General features: G+C 41.0%; 1 protein-coding gene across 4 annotated transcripts; it reads left to right on the top strand.

The window, feature by feature from the left end:
* Window positions 1-1576: 1576 nt before the first annotated feature.
* Window positions 1577-27700, top strand: ASH2L (ASH2 like, histone lysine methyltransferase complex subunit). Of its 4 annotated transcripts, XR_010318647.1 has the most exons (18): window positions 1577-1791; window positions 2466-2532; window positions 2644-2789; window positions 6728-6816; window positions 7114-7208; window positions 9981-10076; window positions 10893-10988; window positions 12043-12118; window positions 14325-14418; window positions 15293-15510; window positions 18522-18689; window positions 18963-19156; window positions 22180-22272; window positions 23611-23709; window positions 24436-24495; window positions 24602-24713; window positions 26341-26634; window positions 27600-27700. XR_010318647.1 is itself a non-coding variant. In XM_003412535.4 (17 exons), exons 1-16 carry the CDS (start codon window positions 1604-1606, stop codon window positions 24707-24709), a joined length of 1887 nt encoding a protein of 628 aa, XP_003412583.1. In that variant the 5' UTR covers window positions 1577-1603; the 3' UTR covers window positions 24710-24713; window positions 26341-26636. The 4 variants fall into 4 exon arrangements, 3 of the variants coding, with proteins under 3 accessions (XP_003412583.1, XP_064128881.1, XP_064128882.1); XM_003412535.4 differs by lacking the exon at window positions 27600-27700 and having other exon boundaries at window positions 26341-26636; XM_064272811.1 differs by lacking the exons at window positions 23611-23709; window positions 26341-26634; window positions 27600-27700 and having other exon boundaries at window positions 24602-26328.
* Window positions 27701-27722: the final 22 nt, after the last annotated feature.

Here is a 27722-nt window from a genome sequence, read left to right as displayed (position 1 = left end):
CCTTAACAGTTTTAAAGTGTACTGGTCAAGCATTTTCTAGAATGTCCCTCAGTTTAGTTCAGCTGATGTTTTCTCTTGATTAGACTGGGGTTATGGATTTTTGGGAAAACTACTACAGAGAAGAAGTAGACTTCTCATTGCATCATGTCAATGTGACTTATCTAGTGATGCTAACCTTAACCACTTGGTAAAAGTGGTTATCTGCCAGTTTCTCCACTGTAAAGTTACATGTTACTGTTTTCCATTTCCACATTCTTGTTGGTCACTAAATTAAGCCCACACACTCAGAGGAGCAATTTAAGCTCTACCTCCTGGAGGAAGGATTATCAAAGAATTTGAGGCCATATGTTATAACCACTACACAGTAACGAATAAATACCGGGAGATACTTTGAGTCTGTGCAAGGATACTGTTATTCCTCAAAGTTTCATCCACTAATTTTAGCATCTATCATCAACATTTATTTTTGGTATCAGCTGGTAACTCAATTAGGTCCCTCTTCAATTTTGTCAAAAACAAGTAATTGGGAACCACCTTAATTATAAAAAGAATTTCCGATCCAGCCATTTAATCGGTATCGACATATTTCCAATTGTTCTTTTGTCTGCTGCCCCAGGGGTTTGTACACACTGGGGCAATGCATCATTTTAAGATTAGATTCAGGTTTACTAAGAGGTATGCCTTTCTTTTGTAAAGTGGGAGAAAGGTGTATTCTTAGGCTGTTTTTAGGAAATAGGATCTAAACTCCGATTTCCTTAAAACTGTCCTGGCCTGAATGCTCCTGGGGGTTTGTATTCTCATTTGGAGCCCATGGCTGTGAAGGATTCCACCCACTTCAATGATTTCACCTCCCAGGTACCGTCTATGATCCCTCAAATTTCCTTTAGCCCACACCTTTTCTTTTCTCTAAACACCAAGCTTCTTTAAACTCTAAGTCTTCCAGCATTTTGGTCGCCTGACTCCGGGCTTCATTTTCCTCCTCTCAACCTCGAACTTGACTTTCAAACCACAGAAAGCTTCCAGTGCACTCCAGTCAGCTTATCTTCTCGGCTGGATACTCCAGCCCCGCTTCACCTGTGTAGCTTGGGCTCTGGAATCAGGCTCCCACCTCGAGAGGCCATTTGGAAACGTGCTCAAGGTGGTAGGTCTCTAGTGGGGTACAACAAATTACTTCTGGGGTGGGGCAGTGAGAGCTTGTCTCTCTGGAAGACGTTTCGCACATTTAACGCGGAACGTTTGCAGTGCACACCACAGGCTACAAAGGCCACACTCAGTCAGCGCCCTCAAGGCATTCCGTGTGGTAATGTCTAGTCTAAGCCACGACGATGCGCAGCGTCCCCGCCGAAATAGAGTTCAGAAGAAACCCAGCTAATCACCGTGGCTCCTTCGCCTTCACCTGGCTCCGCCAGTCGCACTCGCACACCCCGAGGCTCCGCCCGCCTCCGCCGCTCCGCTCGACCTTAAAGCGGCCCTGAAATCGGGCCCTCCGCCCGTTGGCGCTGGACCCGGCACCAGCCTTTCCCATTTAAAGATTATAGCACCAGCTACGAACTCGCGCGAGACGGAGACCGTATTGTCGCGAGAAGTCCGGGAGGCGGCAGTGATGGCGGCGGCGGGAACCGGCCCCGGGTCGGGAGCGGGTGCCGGACCGGGCCCGACAGCGGCCTCAAATGCAGCCGCAGCGGAAGAGGGAGAGACGAAACCGGTGGCGGCGGTAGCAGCTGCTCCAGCCGGAGAGGGGACGTCTGCTGCTCCAGCAGCGGAGCCCAGTTCTGGAGAGGCCGATAGTGGGTAAGACGTTCTGCGACCAGCGGCGGACCGGGGAAGGGAGGCGCGCCCCTGTCGGAATCCCGGGGCTCCCGGGAGCCGTCCTGCCCGCCCCCTCCCAACCTTGGCCAACGGCTAGCCCTGCCCCCTCTGGGGCCGTAATCCCGCCCGCCGGTTGGCCGGTCCCCTGTGAGCTGCCTCCCAGGCTACGCCCCTTTTCCGTCAGCGAGCGCCAAGGGCGGCTTTTTCCCATCCTTTCGCTGGCGCCTGCACCCCGGCGCAGGCTGCTGGCCCTTGCACCCCAGCGCAGGCTACTGGCCCGTTCTTCTAGCAGGGACCCCTCAGGTATCTAAGAGAAGGAGCCATCCTGCAGGGCTAGACTGGAAGTAGTAGCGGTCCCCGTGGAAACAGTGGGAGAGCTGCGTCTCTGTGAACAACCCCCAGGACCAACTTAATCCTGTGTAGAATTGTCTGTAAGAGCCAATTAGTCTTCCCTGTGCCCCACGGACCTGCGTCTTCGCCACGTTCTTCCTAAGATCTTGGCAGTCGCCTTGGGCATTCAGTCTGAGGACAGGCTTAGCTGAAAAAGCTGTAGGAGTGTGAAGTTCACTTGTACTTGATCACCGTCTTTGGGAATAGGCGTTTTGAGGTTGGTTCATCTTGAAGATTCTTACTTGAGTGCATTCATTATCTTATAGGGATGCAAACTTGGTTGATGTAAGTGGAGGTTTGGAGACAGAATCCTCGAATGGGAAAGATACACTAGTAAGTATTTCTGTTTGCCAGGCAAAAGACAGTTTGTTTTAAAATTCTTCAAGGAGCCAGAAATACAATCGAGTCAACTAATATGATTCTCTAATTGCTTTCTGGACACAGGAAGGTGCTGGGGATACTTCAGAAGCGATGGACACCCAGGCAGGCTCTGTGGATGAAGAGAATGGCCGGCAGTTGGGAGAGGTGGAGCTGCAGTGCGGAATATGTACAAAGTGGTTCACAGCAGACACCTTTGGCATAGATACCTCGTGAGTATTTTCCAAAGTCTTTGTAAGAATCACTGTATAAAGTAGATCTCAACATGTTCAACGATTAAATAGTTGGCTTGTGGGCTAATATGAACACAGGATTTTTCCTATGTCTTCTAACCTCCGTTCAGTGAGTAGGATATTGGATTAGAAATTGTTTTAATTCCCTGAGCATCTGTTTTCTACCGACTGAGGGCACAGCCCTAACAGGTACTATGGTAGGTATTGTCCTTGATTTTGAGTTTACAGTATGGCAGGGAGACAAAACCGTGCAATTGCGAAGCATTTTATAAACAAATTTGAGACAGTGTCATTTAACCTTTGCATTGGGTGTTGTGGCTTTTGGGAGAAGTGTTGGTGTATATGGTAGGAAAGCCTGTTGCTGAAAGTTTGAGATGACCAGTGCCTCTAAATGCCTGAGCCATCCTTTTTATCCAGTTCTCCTGGCTTTTCTCACTCACTCCCTGTTGACATCCTGTGCTCTTCCCTCAGGAAAACCGACTTCCAATCATTTACGTCTTCTCGTGAATTTAAATCATTTCCTGATTGAGATTGAAAGGCTTTTCTCCTTATTTTAGAGATTTAATCAACAGCTAGCCAGGTGAACATTATTGATTCGCTGTCTTTGGTAGTAACTGTGTTGTTGGCTCTCTGTCGTGTCCTTTATGGTCCAAGGTATAAAAATAAACTTAGAGAAGAGTATCTCAAAATAAGTTTGTATTATTACTTCTGGAATCAGTCTCCCTTGAATGGGGTTGGGAAAAAGTAACCTTCCTTTGTAATTTGTTGTTTATGCTGATTTATAACCCCTGTTCTTCTTTTAATTAAAATGTTAAAGTGGGTTTTAGAAATGCTAATGTTAAGTTAACATGTGACTGGAGACCTAGGATAGAGTGTTAAAGGGGGAAAAAAGGAAGAAAGAAAGAAATGCTAAAGAGTCTGGAAGAAAGAATTGACCTTGATAGAAAGATCTGTAGGGGTTACACAAGCTAAGCAATGCTGGTCACTTCGAAGAGGGCTGTGTAGGCTAAGGGGAACTTGAACTGACAGGGTTTAGGAAAAGAAATTGGCCAAAGAGATAACTAGAAGGAATCCAGGTAAGAATCAAACCACAGTTCAAAGTTTTGGTAACTTTGGAGAGATCAGTCTGTACCTGAATTTGAGAAGTTACAGCTAAAGCCCATCTCGGTAAGAAAAAAAAAAAAAAAAACCCCATTGCTTTTGAGTCAATTCTGACTCATAGTGATCCCATAGGGCAGAGTAGACCCGCCCCACAGAGTTTCAAGGAGCCCCCGGTAGATCTGAGCTGCCGACCTTTTTGGTTAGCATCCATGGCTCTTAACCACTATGCCACCAGGGTTTCCTCTGGGTGAGATGAATTATCTTAAGACTGAGAGAATGAGCTACAGAGTATGAAACAAAAAGGCTGCTCTGAACACCTGATGGTATTTGAATTAAAATAATAACTGTATACCTACCTGTCTCTAGTGTGAGGCTTTGTCTTCTGTAAATGAGTTTATCACAACAGCCTGCTTACCAGGAGAGGTTCTAGAGAGAGAGAAAGCAACTCAGTCGTAACTTCTCCAGAGATGTAGGGACGTTTCTTAATTCCTTGAGAGGCAGCAGTAGACAGTAAACAGCACATACTTGGGCACCCTCTCTTTGAGTTTCAACAGAGTCCAAGATAAGCCGGCCTATACTGATTTATTCTCTTCCAACCTAAACCATTTGTACTAAAGGTATTTTGTGCTTCTGTTATTTTCTGCTTTTCAAGACTAAGTTCCTGAAGCTTTTCTAGTCACCCAGAGCTCGACCACCCTGCCTTTAATGTCATCTTTTTTAATGGCATCAGTTCCTCAGTTTTGTTCTCAGCCTCTGCCATATTCAGTCTTTCGCCTCTGTTGGCTTCTTCGTCGCTATCTTTAAACAGACAGGTATTCTCCTTCCAGACTCCCCTCTTTTTATGAGATTTTTCTCTATGATACAGCCACTCTTATGATACACTCTATGATACACCCCCACCCCCCATCTAATTGGACACCAAGCTTTACCAGTTCTTTTTCTTCTTGCCCTGATCTTTCCATTTCTATTATTATTACTCCAGGCCAGACTTTTTTTTTTTTTTAATAGACTTTATTTTTAGAGCAGTTTTAGGTTTACAGGAAAATGGCGTGGAAAATGCAGAGTTCCCACACAGCCTCCCGCCTCCCTGGAAACAGTTTCTCCTATTATTAAGGCCTTGTACTCATGTGGTACGTTTGTTACAGTTGATGACCCAACACTGATACATTATTATTAACTGAAGCACATAGTTTACATTAGGCTTCACTGTGTGTTGTACAGCCCTGTGGGTTTTTACAAATGCATGTCAGGTGCTCACTGTTATAATATCATACCGAATAGTTTCATCAACCTAAAAAATCATTTCAATTCCACCTGGTCAGGCCTTTTTTTTTTTTAACCTCTGCTGGTACCGCTTCAGAAGTCTCTTATATTCTTTCCCTTTTTGTAATCTCTTGCCCCTTCAGACCCACTCTGTCATTAAACTCATCACTTTAACCATAAAACTTTCCAGTCAAGGAGCTCCCTTTACTCACAGAAAAAATACAGTTCTGCCTGGCACATAAGGCCGCCTTATGCTTCCTACCTTTTCAAGCCTAATTTTTTGACATATCCCTGACAAATCCTCTGTCCTGGGCAGACTTCATTTACACCAGTGTGGCCCCCTTCCCCCTAGCTTTCATTTTCTCATCTCTGCACATAACTCACCTGACTAGAAAACCAACTCATTTTTCCAAAGCCAATTCATAACTTAAGGCCTTGAGAAACCTTCCTGAATTCTTAAATCTGTGGTTACTGCTTGGGTCCTTTGAACTCTTCCAGACTAATTGTTGTCTGTAGGATTCATTTGGCAATGAAACATTTAATGTTTTGTGACTTCTGTGTTGTTAATTAATCCTTTCATCCATTTTGTTTTCCCTTTCCAAGAACATTGTTGGTACCTTAAAGAGATATGTCTTAGACTACCTTGTCTTCTTCCACAGCTGGCCTGGTATAGTTTTTTTAGGTGCTCAGAAAATACGATAAACTACCCTGTACACAATGCCGAAGAGAACCCCCTAGATGCTGAATTATCCACTGTGGTGAATAATGTCTGTAAAAATGTCTTGGCAGTGTCTGACCTCCAGTTTTACAAGGGGGAAGAACAACCAAGATGAGCAGCCCAGGGCTGATTCTTATGAGGCGGAAGTCCGACATGCCTCGTCCCTCTGCCATCTTACCGACTCTGACACCAACTGTCCCTCCCACAGCACAGTCTGCTGGGTTCGCTAATTCATTGCCATGGCCACACAGAACTCAGAGACCATACTCGCAATTATGGAATTTATTAGGGAAGTGACAGTTAACAGTTCAGGCTCAGGAACGCTCAGGATACAGTTCTTCCCTCAGGACAACCTCTCCCTGGCTCTCAGGCTCTGCCCAAAGGCATTCAGCTGTCTCTCTCTGTGGGCCAGGAAGCCCATCGCACTGTCTTCTGCTGCCAGGTCTCTGCTGCTGGGTATCTCCTTCCCTGGTGGTGGTGGGTTCCTCCTCTCCGCTCTGGACTTGGCTCTTTTTTAAGGCAAAACTGACCCCTTGGTGGGCTACAATTACCCTATCACAGTCCTGCCCAGTCACCTGGGTGGGAGTTACAAGACCGTGGCTAGAAAGGCCACACACAAAAGTAATTGACCTGCATGTCTTTTGTGACAGAAAAACAAAAACCTAGCTATTTGTAAAAACAAGGGGCCCCATTTTGGTGACCTTCTTAAGTTTTTGAATGTATTAATAACTTTTTTACCTAACTCACAGAGAGGGAGGGATTCTTGTTGATTGACTTCTCATGAAGAATTGCGAATTCAGAAGTTCACTAATGTGTACCATTTGCTGTTCCGCAGATCGTGTTTACCTTTCATGACCAACTACAGCTTTCACTGTAATGTGTGCCATCATAGTGGAAATACCTATTTCCTTCGGAAGCAAGCAAGTAAGAACAAATTCTGGAGTACTTCAAAATTAGTTTCCTCTGGTTAGTTGGCAAAGAAGTGGGATTCGGGTTTAGCAGAATCAGAAGACCTTTGCCTGGTAGCCAGTAGAAGTTAAGTTGGGTTTTAGCTCTGAATGATGGCCATTGACCATTTCAGATCAAATGATGACACTGCCTTTTGCTGCTGTAGTTGTTAATTTTTGACCATCTAGTTGAATATTCCCTTGGTGATAGAGATAGAGTTGGTACTGTACTACTATAAATAATTTTTCCACCCTCCCGCCTTTTTTTTCGTAGACTTGAAGGAAATGTGCCTCAGTGCTTTGGCCAACCTGACATGGCAGTCCCGAACACAGGATGAACACCCGAAAACCATGTTCTCCAAAGATAAGGTAGAGATGGAATTCGTGGAATTACAATGACACCGAAGAATCAGTAGAACTTCTAAATACACTGTTTAACAACAAGTACTTTCCCCTGAATTCTTCCAAGTGTGAGACGGCCTTTGTTGGTTACCTTGTTCTTATTTCACGTGATTTACTAACTTCCTAGTAGGCGCATTTTATAATATGTACTTGGCCTAGCTATTAGGATGAACCCTTAAATAGTTCTAGCTAGCTTTATAAAGGCAAGCAGCTGTCTACCCCACAATTAATAATCAGTTCTAGTTTAGCTGTATTTATAGCTGTATATCATAGATTTTGTAGGGAGGGGATCAGTTTATACATGCCTCTTATTATCAAGAATTATCCTTTATTAAACTGGAAAACTACATGACTAAAATCAGAACTCACAATTAGGTGATTAGCCATCAGTGAGTCTTTAGTGCTGTAATTCTTGGTGAGAAATAGAATGAAAACTAAGTAAAATTTTAAAATGAAGTTTACATTGTAATACATTCATTATCTACCCACTTTCATTTAGAACTGAAACAAAAGTTTCATGAAACAGTGCTTATTCTCTGACCTTTTCCCTCTGCGCTCTGATATTTTCTGTTCTATTCAATGCTGGTTTTGATATACAAAATTTATCTTCTGACCTACTCATTGGTTGCAACTTAAAGTTTGAAGAACACTGGCGTAAGATGTGTAGTGAGACTTAGAAGGCTGAGATCAGATTGGCAAAGGCCTTGTCTATTAAGCAGAGAAGCTTGGATTGAATCCTACAAACTCAAAGAGTCAACAGAGGGTCCCCTGCCTGCCCTCCCACCACCTTTTTTTCCCCTGTATTAAAGTGTTTGAAGGAGTGTCATGATTAGTTTTGGGTTTTTCCCCTCTTTGTTTATTTTTCCCCAAATTATTATTTTGAAAATTTTCAAACCCACAGAAAAATTCAAAGACTAGTACATTGAACATACGTTTATTCTTTATCTACATTTGGCAGTTAATATTGTGCTATATCTGCTTTGTCTTCCCAAAGCTATGGGGGACTGCATTGCAGATATCGTTATACTTTACCACTGATACTTCTCCATGCATCTCCTTAGAATTTAACATTGATACAATGTCTATCTAATACACAATTTATAGTTTTATTTCTTCACTGTTACTATTGGTTCAATAATATCCTTTATGTTTTTGCTCCATCCAGGCTCTGATCAAGGATCACATATTACATTTAGTTATAATGTCTCTTTGTCTCTAATCAGTAATAGTTCTTTTGTTTTATTTTGTTATTTTGGCCTACTGTGACATTCACAGTTTTGAAAAGCCTAGACAGTTGTTTGGCAGAATGTTCCTCAATTTTCATGTATCTGATTGTTTTCCTTGTGATTAGGTCCAGGTTAAATATTTCTAGCAAGAATATTAATAGGTAACATTGCGTGTGTTTCCATGTTACCACATCGAGGTATAAGATACTGGATTGTTTTATTACTGGTGATCTAAAATTTGACCACTTGGTTAAGAAGGTACCTACCAGATTTCTCTGTTGGAAAGAGACCCTTTTTCTTTGTAATTATTAGGTAGTGCTTGGGGAGATACAGGAAGATTGTGTGAATGTCATGTTTTCATATTCCTTTCAACCGGTGGTTTCAGCAACCATTATTTTAGTCTGAATCAGCTATTAGGATGATGGGTGCAAAATAGAAGACATTTATTGGTTGTAATCCTTCGGCAAAGAAAAGTTTTCCCTCCCCCCCACGTTTTTTTTTTAATATCACGGTGGATTCATAGCTTTTTTAATCAGCGTATTATAATCCATTCTTGTCATGATTTTGGATACTCAGATTGTCCCAGATTTGGCCAGCGAAGCCCCGCCAGTCTGACTCCTGAAACTTTGTGATAAGTGCCCATCAGTGTTTTGTTTTTAATTTATTTTTTGTGGTTGAAAATATACACAGCAGAACATTCACCAGTTTCTACATGTGCACTTCGGTGACCCTGACCATCAGGTTTTGAACTCTTCCTTGCTTTCAGGAACAGCAAAATATTCCAGGCTTCCCTTGTACTGTCACTGATTCAGCCCTGGTTCCTTTTAGTGAGACTTGGTTTTTATGGAGCTAACCCTGGTGGCGATAAACTGTGGAAGGTGGTCTAGAATGGGGGAAATCTGATGTCAGAAGCTCAAGCTCAGAGACTCAGTCATGCAAGCAGGAGCTGCCAAGGACCATGATGAAAGCAGTGGGGGTGGAGAAGAAGCCTGATTTGTGACCATTTAGATGTGATGGGAGTGTGAGAAGAATCAAGGACGACCCCTGCTAGTTTGGGACTCTGAGTGGTCAGCGAGTCTAAGGATTAAGATTGTAAGGCAAGGTGCAGAGTGCAGTTTCAGTCACAAGGAGCTTTGAGGCACCTATAGGATGGCCTGATACTAATGTCTCAAGCAAGTAGCAAGAAATAGGATCCCAGGGGAGAGAATCATTTGGGAGTCTTCGTCTTCCAGATGGCAACCAAAGGGAATGGGATGGATATTTTCCCTCCACCTGGATTGTAAGCCCTGTGTGGCTAAGACTTGTATTTACTTGTTTAAAACCCCCGCAATCTATAGTGTTTGCATGCAGTTAAGTATTTTTTCAATAGTTAAAAGATTATAAACGTGGATTTTTTTTTTTCCTCTTGATTCTGATAAGATTTTGAAAAGGTTGTTTTTTTTTTTTTTTTTTTGGTGAGCATAATCTTAAAAGCAACTGTAGAAGTTTTAATACATTTTGTTTTAAAAATTAGGATATTATACCATTTATTGATAAATACTGGGAGTGCATGACGACCAGACAGAGACCTGGGAAAATGACGTGGCCAAATAACATTGTTAAAACGATGGTAAGTAGACTCAAATTGGTTAGGCTTGACATTTAGAAAGCCAGTGTTCTTTGTAAAAGTTAAATTCTATTTAGCCTCACTATGAAATAATGTGATGACTAAGAAAATGAGAACAACTTAATACTCAATCTCTGAGAGTGTGAGATGTAGCTAATTGTAAATTTTTGCAGTTTGCACACATAAAATCACACTTTCTGTCTTGAGTTAATATCACCCATGGTGAAACCTTTGTTCACTGCATTTTTGCAAGTGATAATTTTATATTGAAATTGGAGGCAATTTTTTTCTTTGATCTAAAAAAAAAAACTTATTCTAAACATTACTGTCCTTAAGGAGAATTAAAGAGAACACCTGGGGGGACCTTAACAGCAAGCTGTTAACAGTGTTTATGTCTGAGGGGGCAGAGGTGTGGGGAGGACTTTGACTCTTCTCTTTTTTTTTTTAAGTTTTTTCTATTGTCTGAATTTTTATGATGGTCATGTATTAATTTTCTAATCAGAGGAAAAGCAATGCTGTCTATTTTGGAGACTACACCTAGGAATTGACTTAAGGAGTTGGTGGTTGATCATCCATTCAGTATTTCTTTGAAGTATAAATCTCCTAAAAAAAACAAAAGCCAAACCCACTGCCGTGGAGTCAAGTCCAACTCATAGTTGGCCCGTAAAGGACAGAGTAGAACTGCCCCATAGAGTTTCCAAGGAGCGCCTGGTGGATTTGAACTGCTGACCTTTTGGTTAGCAGCCGTAGCTCTTAACCACTATGCCACCAGGGTCTCCATAAATCTCCTAGCATTACTAAAACCCTGTTTCCTTTTAGAGTAAAGAAAGAGATGTATTCTTGGTAAAGGAACACCCTGATCCCGGGAGTAAAGACCCAGAAGAAGATTACCCCAAATTTGGACTTTTGGATCAGGTATGTTAATATGCTTTATAGTCTTTTGCTGTTGTGCCATTTGGGGACAGGGAACCAGGTTTTATTTACACTTGTATCTTTGCCACATAACACACTGCCTTTATGCCCTTAAGATGGTGGGCTCCAAATAAGTGGTTACTGTTACATGTGGAAGAACACTAACCTTAAACCAGGAGACCAGTGTTTTGGTCCTGGCTCTTCCCCAAAATGTCATAACTTTAGAAAATTCATCTTTTTTAAGTTTTGTGTTCTCATTTGTGACATAAATATGCCATTCCAAATGATTTCTAATGTATCGTCTCAAATTTTGCCCTTTGAAACATTCTTTGTTAAGAGGAAAATCAGTTTGTGCGGCATCTTTAGCATAACATGAGGCAGAACAAAATTTCCACTCATCGTTTTATGGCAGGGGTTACATTTGTCAGCTCAGGAGATCAAATTTTTTAGCTGTGCCTTAAAAGTTTGCTTTGCTAGCACTGAAAATGAGGATTTTTGACCACACTGGGCCTAAGTTCCCACAGGAAGCTGAATAAATGGAACTTAACCAAAAACCAAACCCAGTGTCCTCGAGTGGATTCCGACTCATAGCGACCCTACAGGACAGAGTAGAACTTCACTATAGAATTTCCGAGGAGCGCCTGGTGGTATTCGAACTGCTGACCCTTTGGTTAGCAGCTGTAGCACTTAACCACTACGCCGCCAGGGTTTCCAAACGGAGCTTATGCACTCCAGTTTGCCACTGCTCCCCAGACCCCTTTACTTTGCCACCAGTAGTCTGGGTTGATTGCCATTCCTCATCATTCTTAATCCTAACCCACTCTGACCTTACCCTTGGCCTGCCTCACACATGTTACTTGCTGATCCCTAACTCATCCAAGTTTGGGACCCCTGCAGGTTTTAGTTTCTTCAGGATTGTCCTTTTCAAATTCTAATTGCTGTTAGAAATAGGAGTAACACCTACTGTATTGCTATTAGAACTTCTCTCTGTTTTCTGAGCATTACCAGATTGGCTTCGTTATGTAGCCCCCTTTTGGAATGTTTTTTTTCCTTCCAGGATCTTAGTAACATTGGTCCTGCTTATGACAACCAAAAACAGAGCGGTGCTGTGTCTACCAGTGGGAATCTAAATGGTGAGTGTTTAAAGGTCTTGTTGCTGAAATATTTGTAAGCTGTCAAGTCCATACGTGCCTAGAATTGGACATTTCTTTGGTTGACCCTTTACTGGATATTTACTAAGATGCTTTTAAGTCCAAAACTCAATTTTTAGGAGCTAGCCAAGGATTTGGCAGATGGTAATGGAGGAGAACTTTTTGTCACTTTACACCACAGGTTGGTCTTTAGTGAGACAGGCTTAGCATAAGGTACAGTTTTAATGTCAGGCTTACTATATTGATATTAGATTCCCCATATGTACCCTCGCAACTAACAATTTAGAAAGATTTATTTGCTGTCCATTCCATTCCCTTAGTTCGGCTGTTAATTACCATGTTAACCTCCTATACTCATTTTCTTACTCTGAAACTAGATTATTTAGGAAGTGTTTATCATGTGACAGCATTTGTGTCTCTTGATAGCATGCTTTTCTGTTTGTTAACCCGTGTAATATTGGGAATGCCCTTAGTTACTGATGGTAATCTCATAAGAGTCGGGGTACCCGGGAAGTAGCTAGCTGTCCATCTGACATCATTAACTTGTCTTTTGGAGTAGTAGCATCTGAAATACCTAATCTTTTTTAATGTGATTAATATTCTAAGATGGGTTAGAAATTGCTAAGTATGTTGTTCTCTTTTTACACCATTTTTTCCCTTTCAGTTGTTAAAATTTGACAAATACATGGTGCCACTTCTGTTCTTACAGGTGGAGCCTCTTTTGGAGGTGAATTCCTCCTCTGTCTTCTTTCAGCCTCTCAGACTTAAGTATTTTGTGGTTTGGAAAATGCTTTTTTGCTGACTTGTGGTCGAAGCTAAAACTAAGTAAACATTGTAAAGCATTGTGGAAATGGTGGCGATAGCACTTAATATGAGACAGTAGTTCCAGTTTACTGTTAGTCATGAAAAGCTTGTACGTTGTCATATTCTGCCTAATGTGGCCAGCCGTCTCCTCAGTACTGTTTGTTCTGTCCAAGCTGGATCTAAAACTTCACTTTAAAATAATTGAAATGCAAATGACAATGAAAAGGCTATTTAAAGGATTAAGGTAATTCAAACTAGAGATATTGGTATTACAGCAGTTTAACGTTAAACCTTTTATGAGAAACAGGAGTGACACCTGGTGTGTTCATAAAAGGAAGCTCTGCCTACGTCTGGTCCTGTTTATGCGGAATATGACCTACCCTCATGTCTCGATCCTTCTTATGGCAGCAGAACTGCTGATAATTTCCAAGCTTGCCCCAACTTAAGATCTAGAACTCTATGCAGTTGTTTACATAAAGGTGTTTTCCTGCAGTTCAGGGACATTTTCTGGAAGGGGGAAAAACCAAACCAGTTGAGGGGAATGTCAAAATTCAACTGGAATTTCAAAGAGCCAATTTCAGAAATACACAAGGTGACATTCCTTGCCTTTGTATAAAGCTATATATTTTTTCTGTATAAAATAGGTCAATTATCTCTTGGTGATATTTGTTCCTAGTTCCACAAGCCGGATTCATCTAACCTGAATTTAATGCATTGGCATGATGTTAATGTTGTACTGATGAATGGGTATGGGACTAAAAAGTGCCCACCAAATTTAAAGCCATCTGTCTCGTGCCATGCACAGCCTCACTGAATGTCTTGTAGCACTGGAGAGAAACACCTTTTAGTTCTTCTTTTTTTGTTTTCCATGTTTGATGTACTTTCGTCTTGTTGGATATTCAAGTTAAGTGCTTTAGCAGATATTGTGTCTTCATTATGTTCATGGAATAATTGTGCAGTTCAAGCAAGTGAAGACATTCTTCTGGATGTTTGTATTGATATGGTGAGGGGAGGGGGGCTTTATCCAGGCAGTCGTTTTCATTCTTTCTAGCTGTGGGTGTTTGGAATCTTCATGAGTTAAAATGCATTTGTGTCACACCCTCAGAAAGCGTACTAGTAGTTGTGGTTTGTTAAGAAAGGAAGGCTGGGAATGTAACACCGACATTATTGGTGCTTTCTGCCAGAACTCAGTGTTCTGGGCTGTGAGACCCACACTCAGCAGACTCATTCAGAACTGGGGTGCAACCCCATATGCCTTCAGGAAGGAACTCCTCCTGTGCTGTTACACAAATGCATGTTGGATGTGTGAGTCCCCATGGAATTTCAGTGCCCTCGTGCTGCTTCTGTCACAGCTGGTTGAACGTGACCTGCCTTCTCTTCTAAGGAGGAATTGCAGCAGGAAGCAGTGGAAAAGGAAGAGGAGCTAAGCGCAAGCAGCAGGACGGAGGGACCACTGGGACCACCAAGAAGGCCCGGAGGTGGGGAGAGCATCCACCCTGCCCACCACTGTTGGAGTTCTCTTGTGCTTACGAAGTCCACTAGAGCGTAGTCTTCAGTAACTTACCAAAGTTACTGAGGTTAAAAAAGCCTGTCCATTTTTCTTGAACCTTGAGCATTTTGAGGGGCAAAATAACTCCAGGCTGCCATGGGTTCTATTTTTTTCTAACTGTTACTGCACAAACTGGCCCCAGGGCAGTACCCTTTGCTAATAAACCTGGAAAGTAAAGTTCTGTTGAGGCATCTTGAGAAAGGATGGATGGGGAAGAAGGAATGAAACCAATATTGAATGTCAGCTCCTTTGCTTAAACTTTCTGCTTCTCCCTTCTTGTGCTTCTGCCCTTACCTTTGTCCGATACTGAGGTGGTAACGTGCAGGTCACTTCTTATTCCGCCTGGCCATAGATAGCAAGTACTCATATCTCTGAGCTTCTGTTGATTCGTTTCTGACAATACATATACTAAAGGAAACCGCCCTCCGCCCTGCCCGCCCAGTTTCGTAGACACCACTGCCAGGCTTATACCCCTGTTTTGCCTGCAGAGGGCAGGATGGCCTATTTGAGCAGCGAAAAGCATTTGCTGTGAAATCACATGTTCCAGCTGAAATCTCATGATTCAGAGGCCTGTATTACAGAATTGAAGGCCGTTGAGCTAGAGCGGGTACGGGAGAAAGGACGAGCAGGAAGGAGGGTGGCTTCTTTTAGTATGTGTGTTATTATAAATGAATAACTAGAAGCCCTGGGATAGGAGCACTTCCATCTGTTTCCAGCCTCAGTAAGAAGTGACCTGAATTTTATCACCTCAGTTTCAGACAAAGGTAAGGGCAATTTCTTTATTTTATTTTTTCCTTTTGCAGTGACCCTCTGTTTTCTGCTCAGCGCCTCCCCCCTCATGGCTACCCCTTGGAACACCCGTTTAACAAAGACGGCTATCGGTATATTCTAGCCGAGCCTGATCCCCACGCCCCTGACCCTGAGAAGCTTGAACTTGACTGCTGGGCAGGAAAACCTATTCCTGGAGACCTCTACAGAGCCTGCTTATATGAACGGGTTTTGTTAGCCCTCCATGATCGAGGTATGTCAGGTATTAATGTTTGATGCTGTGTTACCTTGAACTACTGTCATCAGCTTTGTCCAGCCTAGAATTAGATACACATGTCACTGTTATCCACCCCACCCCCATCTCTAGCTAGAATGTACAAGAAATAATTTCCTTCTCTGACTCTTACTATAAATTCCAGCCATTTGTGTGTGTGTGTGTGTGTGTGTGTGTGTGTGTGTGTGGTTTTTAATAGCTTTTATTTTGAACTAACTTCAGACTTCCAGTAAAGTTGGCAACAGTAAGTAACATAGAGTATGCATACAGTCTTCACCAAGCTCCTCCTAATGGTAACAACTTATACAACAGTAGTATTATCAAATCCAGAAAATTAACATTGGTAAATACTACTAACTAAAGACCTCATGTGAGTTTCACCAGTGTTTCCCTAATGTCGGTTTTCTAGGATCTCACATTGCATTTAGTTCTTTCTCCATAGTCTCTTGTAATTAACAGTTCCTCAGCCATTCCTTGTCTTTCATTACCTAGACTTTTTTTTAAAGTGTATTGATCAGTTATTTTGTCAAATGTCGCTCAGTGAGGGTTTGTCTGATGTTTTCTTATGATTAGACTGAGGCTATGTATCTTTGGCAAGATTATCACAGAAATGAGTCTTTCTCATTGTATTATCTTATGAGGTTCATGATGCTGATGTCTTTTTATAGGTGATGTTGACCACAGTCATTTGGTTAAGGTGATTCTGCACTGGAAAAGTTACTATCTTTCCCTTTGTAGTTAATAAATATCTTGGGGAGATACTTTGAGACTGTAAATATCCTCTCTATCAAGTTTTGCCTGTTTATTTTAGCATCTATCAATGGATCTTGTCTATAGCAGTAATAACTATGGTATCTGCCTGATGATTTTCTGTTTACTTCTTCATTTATTTATTTAATCTATTATGTATATATGTACATATATATGTAAAGTATTCTATGAAGTATAATCCAATACTTTATTATTTTGTTGCTTAAATTATCCTGGTTTTGGCCATTAGGAGCTTCTTTAGGTTGGCTCCTGTGTTCTTTCAGTAAGCCCTCACCTCTCTTTTTTTGAACTACTTCCTTACTTTCTGGCATCACAAAATGTTCCACTCGTCTTGTGTTTTGCCTTGCCTAGGTTGGTGTCAGCTACATCTCCTGGAATCCCTGATTCCTTTGATTGGAGAATGGTGTTTAGAAATTAAGATCAAGGTGTTAAGTGTGCTCATTGTTACTGGAATGCACTTTGCTTCTAGACTCTCCCAGTGGACAGAGCTAGGAAATATATTTAAGTGTACTAACCCACATGTATACACACAGCTATACTGAGTTTATACGGCTACCTCAGATTCCAGTTGAACACCAGAGTTTGTTCCAAAACCAAAAACCCAGTGCGATTGAGTCAATTCCGACTCACAGCGACCCTATAGGACAGAGTAGAACTGCCCCATAGAGTTTCCAAGGAGCACCTGGTGGATTCGAGCCCAGCCCTTTGGTTAGCAGCCATAGCACTTAACCACTAGGCCACCAGGGTTTGTTCCAGCATTCATTATTTGTAACTTCTTTTTCTAACAGTGAGAAAATTAGTTTTAATTGTTTACAAAGTATGTATTTGTTCATTTCCAATACGCACATGAAATAGCTCCAGAACCGCAAACCCCTGTGAGAAACATTTACTAGTTAGATCACAGCATTTATGAACAGTTCTTTTTGTCTTTTGCTTTGCCATATTCAGTCAAGAGACTGTTTTCCAAATTAACTTAGATTTGTTCTTTTCTTCCCCACCTCCTTCAGTGTATGTTTTTCATTCGTAATACAGTTAGGTTCATTTTTTAAGGTTTGCGTGCCACTTTGGGTTCTCTCACATCTTGGGGCGAGGAGGGGTGTGTGCGTGAAGGCTATGTGAAACATTGCTATGGATCTGAGAGTCACAAGAAGTTTTACTCAGGGTGGCACTCCCTACTCATCCCTGGTACCCCATTCTCGTCTTCTCCTTTTCTTGTACCACTTTCCCATCTGTCCCCCATCGGTAACCTCTTTGGTTTCTAGCTTATCCTTTCTGTATTTCTTTTGTACAGGTGAGCAGATACAGGTGTATTCTTATATCTTCTTTCAAGTATGTCCTAGAAATCACTCTATATCAACCACTCTATGCATGGGCATTTAGATTATTTCCAGTACTTTGCAATTACAAACCAAGCGACTTGAATGTACATATGTCTGGTGGGGTATTTTCGGTGTAGGTTCTAGAGTGGGATTGCTGGGCCAGAAGGTAAGTGCATATGGAGTCGTGTTAAGTACAGGCACGTTTCCCTTCAGGAGGGTTGTAGCAATTTGCTTGTTTCCCTTCAGTCTCACCAACAGAATGCGTTGTCCTATATTTTAATTTTCGCCAGTCTGATAACAGACGAACTTAACTGAGGGACTTTCTACAAACTAAGTGACCGGTACTGAGTGCCATGAGAGACGATGGGCTGAGGACTACCCAGACTGGAGAACGCTAAAGAGACATGCAGTGGATTGGATCCTAGACCGGGAAAAGGATATTATTTGGATCATTGGCTTAATTTGAATATGGTCTACAGATTGGTTAAAGGTGTTATATCAACATTAATTTTCTGGTTTTGATTATGGTATTATGGTTATAGATGATGTTAACATTTGGGGAAGCTGAATGAATGATGTATGGGAACTCCTAAGTTTTGAAAGTCTGAAATTGTTTCAAAATAAAAATGAAATCTTATTAAAGATAGTTGAAGTGAGAATCCAAAGACATTACAATCAGTTGTTACATGGAATATGCAGTATAATTGATTTTAACTTGTCATGTAAAATGTAAAATTACCTAACAGCTTTCTTCCTTTCCCCTGTATCTTAAACTCCTGACCTGATATTTCCGATTTTTCGTTTTGTTTTACTGTAGCCTAAGGGACTAATGTTTTTGTGGCAGTTGTCTCCAAGTACCTCAGCTAAGGTGCAGGGCTGTTTTAATCTCCACCACTGCAGCTCCCCAGCTGAAGATCTCAGATGACCGACTGACTGTGGTTGGAGAGAAGGGCTACTCTATGGTGCGGGCTTCTCATGGCGTACGGAAAGGTGCCTGGTACTTTGAAATCACTGTGGATGAGATGCCCCCAGACACTGCTGCGAGACTGGGTTGGTCCCAGCCCTTAGGTAAGCTGAAGCCATGCTATGGACATTACAGCAGGTAGAGGTGTAAGCCATCTGACTGAGGCGTCCAGACTATGGGCAGACAATGCAGTTCCTGAGAGGTTTGCAGTTCCTAGGAATATTTTTATATATAAGTCTTTGCTTGTGAGAAATGGTTAGCAATTTTACAAAATGGACAAAAAAATATAAAAATAAAAAAGAGTAGAATCTTTTCCTTTAGCAACCCAGAGTTGACTTGCAATCCCTGACTTCCTTCATATCCTTCTATTGGGACAGGTAACCTTCAAGCTCCCTTGGGTTATGATAAATTTAGCTATTCTTGGCGGAGCAAAAAGGGAACCAAATTCCACCAGTCCATTGGCAAACACTACTCTTCTGGCTATGGACAGGGGGATGTCCTGGGATTTTATATCAATCTTCCTGAAGACACAGAGACAGCCAAGTCACTGCCTGATACTTACAAAGATAAGGTGAGTTTGTCCTCTCCCGAGGGGCTGCTGGGACCTGGAGACCTGTGGCAGCCAGGGCCGGCACGTGTGGCCTTCCTGCGCTCTTATGGTGCTGACCACCATTCACTTTTTTCCTCGACATTTTATTATGAAAAATTTCCAACATACAACAAAGTTGAAAGAATTTTAGAGTCAGTGCCTTGTATTCACCGCCTGTATTTATCATTCACACGTTATCCATCCATTAGTCCACCTAGCCATCTTGTTTTAGGCATTTCAGAGAAAATTGCAGACACAGTGCGCTTCCCCCAAAGTACTTCAGTATGCATATCATTAGCTAGAGTTCAGTATTCTTTAGTTTTTCCTTTTGATGTAATATTTACATTAAATGTACAAATTTTAAATTAAATGTACAAAATTCACCGAGTTTTGAGGTTACCCAAACCCTGTGGAGATCAGAATCTTCCCATTACGCCAGGAAGTTCCCTCATGCCCTTTCCTAGTCAATCCCCACCTCTGTCATACTAGAAAAAAACAAACCTACTGCCATCAAGTCGAATCCGACTCGTAGCAACACTATAGGACAGAGTAGAACTGCCCCATAGAGTTTCCAGGGAGTGCATGGTGGATTCGAACTGCCAACCACTTGGTTAGCAGCTGTAGCACTCAACCACTATACCACCAGGGTTTCCACGTCCTCCTAGAGGCAGCCGCTATTTGGATTTTTTTTCCCCACCGTAGATTAGTCTTACCTATTCTTGAATTTATACTACTGGGATCATACAGTATGTAGTCTTTTGTATTCAGCTTTTATTATTGGCATAACGCTTTTCAGACTCATCCGTATTGTTGCGGAAATCTGTAGTTTGTTCTTTGTTACCAATGAGTAGAATTCCATTGTAAGTGTAAGATTGTGCCGCAGCTTATTTACTCTCCTGTTGATGAACACTTGGGCTATCTCAAGTTCGGGGCTATTATGAATAAAGTATTTATCATCCTCATACAGATCTTTTTGTAAGCATATGTTTTCATGTCTTTTGAGTTAGTACCTAGAAATGGAATCACTGTGTCATAGGGTGGGTACGTGTTTAGTTTTACAGGAAATTGTTAGACTCTCCATTCCCAGCAAGTGCATGAGAGTTTTATTTGCTCCACATCTTAGCCAACATTTCGTGTCGTATGTCAGTTTTAGCCATTCTGTTGTGTACTATCTCATCGTGATTTAAATTAGTATTCCTTTGATGACTAATGGTATTAGACCTTTTTTCATATGCTTATTGGCCATTCATCTATCTTTTGTGATGTTTCCGTTCCAGTATCTTGCCTATTTTTAAGTCGGGTTTTTTTTAATCACTGAGTTGTAGGAATTCTTTGTATTTATGGTCCGCATTGTAGTCCTTCATCAATTTTTTTTTTTAAGTTTTTTTTATCCAGACTGTGACTTGCCTATTCATTTTCTTAATGTCTTCTGATGAACCAACATTTTTAATTTTTATGAAGTCTAATTTAGTTCTTTTATAGCTATATTACTTTTTGTGAACTAAGACATCTTTGCCACTCCCAAGTCATGAAGAGATTGTCCTATGTTTTCCTTTGAAAGAATTATGGTTTTAACTCACACATTTAGGTCTCTGATCCACCTTGAATTAATTTTTGTGTGTGGTGTGAAGGTAGGGGTTGAGGTTAATTTTTTTTCCATATAGACATTTAGTTATTCCAGCAGCATTTGTTTAAAAAAAAAAAAAACAAACTTTCTGCAGTGGATTGCGTTCGTGCTTTTAGGAAAAATCAAATAACCATATAAGTGTAGGTTTATTTCTGGATGCTGTGTTCTGTTCCACGGATCTGTTTGTTGGTCTTTATGCCAGTACCACAGTGTCTTGACTGTTGTAGCTTTAGCGTAAGTCTTTAAGTTGAGTGGTGTAAACCCTTTGAATTTGTTCTTATAATAAGCAGCCTCAGATCCAATTTTACTGATCATATAACACTGTTCACTCATATTGCACCTCCTGTCGTCTAGAACCCTTAAATGTAAGCCTGATCCCTGGCTTTATATAATGTAAAGGTCTTTGTTAATACTGCATCCATACAACAGAATACTGTAGATCTGTTGATATAATTCCCAAGATGTCTTGTTGACTGAAAAACTCCAGATACAGAAAAGAATGTATAGTATGCTGCCATTTGTATGGCTTGTTTTGCCATACAAATACACAGTCTTTGTGTATTTGTCTGGTGTGTGTTTTTGTTTGTGTATGTTTTTAAATTGTTAAGATGTTAATGTGCCTAGACTCTCCAGAAGGATACCAAGAAGCTGGAACAGGGGTTGGTTTTGGCACGGGAGGCTAGGGTTTGAGGGAGTGGTGAAAGGGGAGAGATTCTTCATTTTATATTCTTTTGTATCTTTTGAATTTTTTAAAAATCATATTTAGTACGTGTATGTGCTAGAAAAAATGTAATTAAAAACTAACTTAATATATTAACCTGGGGACTAGATAGCTATATGGACTCTTGGGAACCAGCAACACAAGATAGTGGCCCAGAAACCACCTGTGGGAGAAACAGGTGGGGACCTAGGAGTGAAAAAAGTAGTGCTATTAAACTGACTCGTCAAAATTGTTTTTATAGAATAAGAAGCTTTACTGACTCTTCAAAATTGTTTTTATAGAATAAGAAGCTTTAGGCCTAGTAAACCTGTCATTTTTTTCGCTGAAATTATTGAGGGGGAGAAAAGTCTATGAACTAATTTAGCCACTTTTATGGGTATTTTTGTTGTGATGAGAGTGTGTGTATTTGTATGTATGTGTTTCCTCAGAATTTTCTTAGTAAAGGCCTTTTTTGAAAATGTTTGACAAACATGTGCCGTCTGGTATTTTTAAGAATTACATAGTAGTTCAAAACCAGTTCCACAGAGATTTTTAGTTTCTGCTGTAGAGCACAAGGACTCAGTGCTATTTGCGCGAATCTAGCTTTTTAAAATTGTCATGATGTAGCTAGTGCTTTAATGTGCCACTTTTTTCCCCCCCTTTCTCTTTGTTTTCAAGGCTTTGATAAAGTTCAAAAGTTATTTGTATTTTGAAGAAAAAGACTTTGTGGATAAGGCAGAGAAGAGCCTAAAGCAGACTCCCCATAGTGAGGTGAGTCATGGTCATAACGTCAGATCTAAAAGACCTGAAAGATTAGGACCAGACCCTGATAGTGAAATGAGGCCCAGAGAGGAGTGAACGAATTTGCTGGTAACAGAGCTAGCCAGTAGCAGAGCACGCAGAGGCTCGCTCTGCTGCCCACTGGTTTTGTGCTGTTTGTGCGGTCCCGTGCTGCTGCTGGGAGAGGGTTCTTTCAGGAGCAGTCTGTAGAAAAAAACAGCATAAAAACAAACAAATGAAAAAACTGTTGAGTTAATTGTGACTCCTAGCAACCCTATAGGACAGAGGAGAATTGCCCAATAGAGTTTCCAAGGAGGGGCTGGTGGATTCGAACTGCCGGCCTTTCAGTTAGCAGCTGAGTTCTTAACCACTGTGCCACCAGGGTTCCAGTATAAAAACAATGGCCTAATAAAGGGAATTACAGGAGATTGAGGAAGCAAGACAGATATATTTATTCTTAGGGGAGGAGACCTTGCTCTGTGACCCTGAGCACCAGGAGCTATATTGGCTCACTCAGCATTTTCTAGAATTTTCTCTACTTCCCCTTCCCAGGGTCATTGGGAAGATGTTTGCCCAAAGTCATAGCACAGTCAAAGGCCGGTACATTGGTGCCGGCCACAGGTGCCAAAAATTAAGAGAAAGTTCTGAACTGGAAACATTTTCCATAAAAATGCAGTGAACCACCTGGGATAGTAATAGAAGGGAATGTAGGAAAAATAAAGAAACTTGGTTCCAGTTATTTTTAGGGGAAAACCGTAAAGGAAAACTAGTAGTAAATCTAGGAGCGATATAGCCAGAGAGAAGATGGCTCTTGCTTGCAAGAGGAGGCAAAAAAAGAAGTTACTGTAGCAAAAGGTGCCTTTCCTGTAGTCACTATAGTGGTTAAGAGAAAATATTCAGGATAATTAAGGAAAAGAGAAAAAAGAAAATGAAGATGCAGAGACTGTGATAGAAGATCCAAAGACACCTTCATATGAGAAATGCAGAAGTAGGGACCTGAGGCAAGTGGGAGACTAAGTTATTTTTTATAAATACAATATAACAAATAATCGAATGTGGACCTGTTTGATCAAATCACGTAGGAGTTCAGAAAATACGAAACCTGAAGACCAACTAAAATGGCACATGTAAAAGTGAGTTGAAAAAACCTAAAGTATTATATAAACGTAAGATATTTTTGTTGTTATACAAGCTGTACGCTCTTCTCTGGATACATTACAGCAGTGGTCTGGTGTGGTGGCAGCACTTCTGAAGGGTTCTCCAAGTGAGTTCCTTTTTTGTTTGTTCTCTCCTTAAATTCTGAAGTAAAACCCATGGTTTTTGTTTCAGATAATATTTTATAAAAATGGTGTCAATCAAGGTGTGGCTTACAGAGATATTTTTGAGGGCGTTTACTTCCCAGCCATCTCACTGTACAAGAGCTGCGCAGTATGTATCGTGTTCATCCTCCGAACGTAACTGGAGGGAAGTGGGTGAATGGTTGTGATGAAAGAGCCGATGGTTGACTTCTAGAAAGCAAGCTGAATAGGCCCAAGCGCAAGATGGGAAGGAATGTGTCACTACTGTTACTGTTTGGTCCAGAAACAGTCGGGGGCTTTTAGGAAGGATTTCCTTGGATGAAGATCATGCATTTAGTGTAACCTATACTTTTCCTTTGCACTCTGTGGAGCACAAATTTTTAATGTAAAGGATATAAAGTATATACATTCATAAATCAATTTGGTCATGCTGTCTCATACCATTATTTGTTAATAACTTTTGCTTATATTGATTTTCTTTAAAGTATGATCCAGCAGGAAGAAGGGAACTATCTTCATTAGGGCCTGTTAAAAAAAAAAAAAAAGTGATTGAAAATTTAATGTTTGGAAGTTTCCATGTATTTTTAGTCTGTCAGTAGCCACCAATGGAGCCAGTGAAAGAGGGAAATCCATAAGTTGTGAACAGAAATCAATACAGATCTATTTTATTTGCCTCATTCTTGATGGACGTTAGGGCGTTGACCACTTTTAGCCATTTAATAGACAACATACATTCCAGTTACACCCTGAACATCACAACTATATTTTAAAGAGAAAAATGTCCCGTGTCAAATTAACTTTTTCAGTATTTCCTTCTTGTGTTTTTTCATGTCTGCTTGATGTGAATTTATCCCAGGTTTCCATTAACTTTGGACCGTGCTTCAAGTGTCCTCCAAAGGATCTCTCTTACCGCCCTGTGAGTAACGTTAAAGGTGTCGGCCCTGCGTCCTCAGTATCTTTGTTCTTGCCTGGCCGCGGTTGTTTTAATCACCCCGTCTCCCTGTTTCTCCTTCCTCCTGCAGATGAGTGACATGGGCTGGGGCGCCGTGGTAGAGCATACTCTGGCCGATGTCTTATATCATGTGGAAACAGAAGTGGATGGGAGGAGGAGCCCCCCGTGGGAACCCTGAGCAGGTTCCTCTTTTCTTTTCAGACATGGACTTTCTGGAGAATAATCCTGGGTGTATTCTTTTTTATTTTTGTTTTTTTAACTGCTTGAAGTGTTCTTCCTAAAATGGTGCAGAACACAGCCTCTCCTTTTTGCAAGATAAAAGTCCAGGATGGGAACCAAGCAACACTCCCTGCCCTTTTCATATTCTTCCTTCACGTTCAGTGAATGCTCTCACATCGTATACCATATGCCAGCCTCTGCTGGCCCCATGATCCTGTAAGTTCCCTGTGAAATTGGTGCTGTAACCACATACCCCACCAGCTGGGATTTGTTACCTTACCATGTTTTCTAAGGAGTGAATAATCGTGTCCCAGTAGCTAACTTATTTAAAGATAATGCCTTCTGTGGGTATTGACTCCATCCCATCTGATTTCCAAGGAAGTGGTTGGCTTATTTCTGAGAACAGCTGACATCAACAGCTGTACATTCCAAACCAATCTAAAAGTTGTTTCCTTTTGGTACAGGTTTATTTTTGTTATTAATTTTGAAATACACTTTTGAACACTGATATCTCTGAAACTACTAGGCCTCTAGAGCTAAAATTGTGACAGGAACTTGCTTGCAGCTTTAACAAAGGTAGAAGCTCTTCCCAAATAAAACTTGTTTCAAGTTTGTGTGGCACTTTGGTTCCCTCAGGTTGGGGTGCTCTTGGTGACAGTGTCAGAGTGGGGGCAGTATGAGGAAGGGGATCTCAGCTCCTCTCTTGTTGCTTCTATCCTAGCCAGCCAGTCAACCACCCCTTTCATCCTGGGGAAATTGGACTCTGAAGGAGGTGAACAAGAGTTTAAAGAGCTGATGGTTTCTCTCCTTCTCTTGTCTTTGAACATGGGTGTTGATCTGTGCAGATAGTTTCCATGCCTTGTTTATTTTCCTTTGCAGTTCTAAAAATTGGAATGTGAGGGTGACCCTTCCCTTGGGATCCCTTTATGGCTTTCCTGCCTCCCTTTTTATGTAAAAACAACACATCAGTCTTGTGGCAAATGCAGCCCTCGTAGGATTGTCCGAAAGACGCTTGCATATAACTTTCTAATAGGTACAGAGGTTTGCCACAGAATCACCATACATTACGTCTGTGGCTCCTTTAAATAATTTTCTTGTCATTTCCTGTTTAAGAAATTACCCAAATTTCAAGTGACTGTTGGTATCTTGACACATTAGCTTTAACTAGTATATTTTTCTCCAGATGAATTCCCTAGACCCTTCATTTAGTCCATTATTCCATATCTCTTAACAGGAAACCTGACATAGAACCAGTATGTTCACAAGCTGGAGTCTCAGCTTGTCACCCCTAGATACCTATTAATTCTTGGGCTGGTCTTAAAGACGGATCTGGTTATAGAAACTTCTGGATCTTGAGAGTTTGAAGGACTACAAGAAAATGAGGGTGATGTTATTTAGAGGAAGAGAGAGGTAAATTCTTTGTAGTATAAATTACTACTTAAAAGTTACACACCTACTCTCCACCTAAATTGTAAATTAGATTTTTGTATATTTAGTTTTCATAAATCAGAAGTTATAGAAATAGTGATTTTCCTGGCTTATACATCATATTATATATATATATTGTTTTTTCAATATTCCATTTGGAAGGCTTAAAGAATACCCACTCTTCATATTTGTTGTGAGCTGCCGTTGAGTTGGCCCGCAACTCATGGCAACCCCATGAACAACAGAAAAAATGCTGCCTGATCCTGTCCCGTCTGTGACCATTGTGACTGATTTTTGGAAGTAGATCGTCAGGACTTCCTAGTCCATCTTAGTGTAGAAGCTCCGCTGAAACTTACTGAGCATCATAACAACACACAGGCCTCCGCCGACAGATGAGTAGTTGCTGCTCGTGGGGCGCGTTAGCTGGGAATTGAACCCCAGTCTCCCGCATGGAAGGTGAGAATTTTACTACTGAACCACCGACTGTCCCTGTCTTTACATAGTCCTGTATAAGATAGTTTCGGTAAGCAGATCATCGGTGACAAGTTCTTTTATTCTAATGTAAAATGAAAACAAGAGGGAAAAGTATCTCCCCAGATACCATGAAAACAGTTACATAGTTTGAAGAAGGCAAATTATAATCCAGCTCAAAATCATGACCTTTGTTGAAAGCCCATTTCTTCACTATAAGCTTGTTTTCTCTGGAAACTAGAGTATGTTTCTTTACACATCTTTTAAAAAGTAGTCATTTTCTTTTAGCTGGGAGGGGTTGGTAATTCTGTTCTAGAAACACTTCCACAGCTGTCTTCTCACTCTGAGGCTCTCAGATAAACTATAATTTCATCCATGCCAAAAACAGATTAAGAAACAATCAGAATAAATAATAATAAATACTTCTCTCAGTTGTAAAATTTCAGTACCTCCATAAATACCAGTATTCTTGCTATTGCTAACTGTTGAATAAATAAGCTACAGCCCTATTTCCAAATGGTGAAATCGTCAATGTATCTAGAACCAGAGTGGAAGAGCTTCAGGTGGTAATGGTTGATTCTTCATCCCACTTATAAATTTTAGCAAAGTAATCCCAATTTATATTTTTAAAGCAAAGTTCTCCGGATCCTGAAAAGGATATTTGCTGTCACCATATTCCTTCTCCCTCCAGCCATGTCCTCTCCCAAAATAGCAAACTATAAGGCTGTTAAAGCAGAAAAGTAGCAGCCCCACGCTGAGCTGACAGCTGTGGCATTGTCACAACTAAATGATATCATAAATAGCAGAAACACTAACCCAGAGCTTATGTAATCGACTCTTAAGCTGAAGATTCAGCAATCACTGATGGGAAAATAATAAAGCTTGATTTTGTTTATCTTAGAAATACTGTTCTTTTTCTCATGTCTGGCACTATCCTTCCTTTTAATTAGGTAAATAAAATCCTCAGTCACAATCTCCATCTTCCAGAGCCCACTGATGAGCTGCCAGTTGTCGAGCTCTGTAAGAACTGACTTTAGGCTTGTACTTATCATGGAAATTAAATTCTTAATAAA

This window comes from Loxodonta africana, chromosome 19 (assembly GCF_030014295.1).
Source record: "Loxodonta africana isolate mLoxAfr1 chromosome 19, mLoxAfr1.hap2, whole genome shotgun sequence".
NCBI lineage: Eukaryota > Metazoa > Chordata > Mammalia > Proboscidea > Elephantidae > Loxodonta > Loxodonta africana.
This window is presented reverse-complemented; position numbering and strand designations above follow the sequence as displayed.

What these genes read in the sequence shown, in the direction of transcription:
- ASH2L (XM_003412535.4), top strand. Translation starts at nt 1,604, where the DNA reads ATGGCGGCGGCGGGAACCGGCCCCGGGTCGGGAGCGGGTGCCGGACCG. An exon ending in ACCACCAAGAAGGCCCGGAG is followed by an intron (nt 14,419 to 15,292) that starts GTGGGGAGAGCA and finishes TTCCTTTTGCAG; the next exon opens with TGACCCTCTGTTTTCTGCTC. An exon ending in AGCAGACTCCCCATAGTGAG is followed by an intron (nt 22,273 to 23,610) that starts GTGAGTCATGGT and finishes TTTTTGTTTCAG; the next exon opens with ATAATATTTTATAAAAATGG.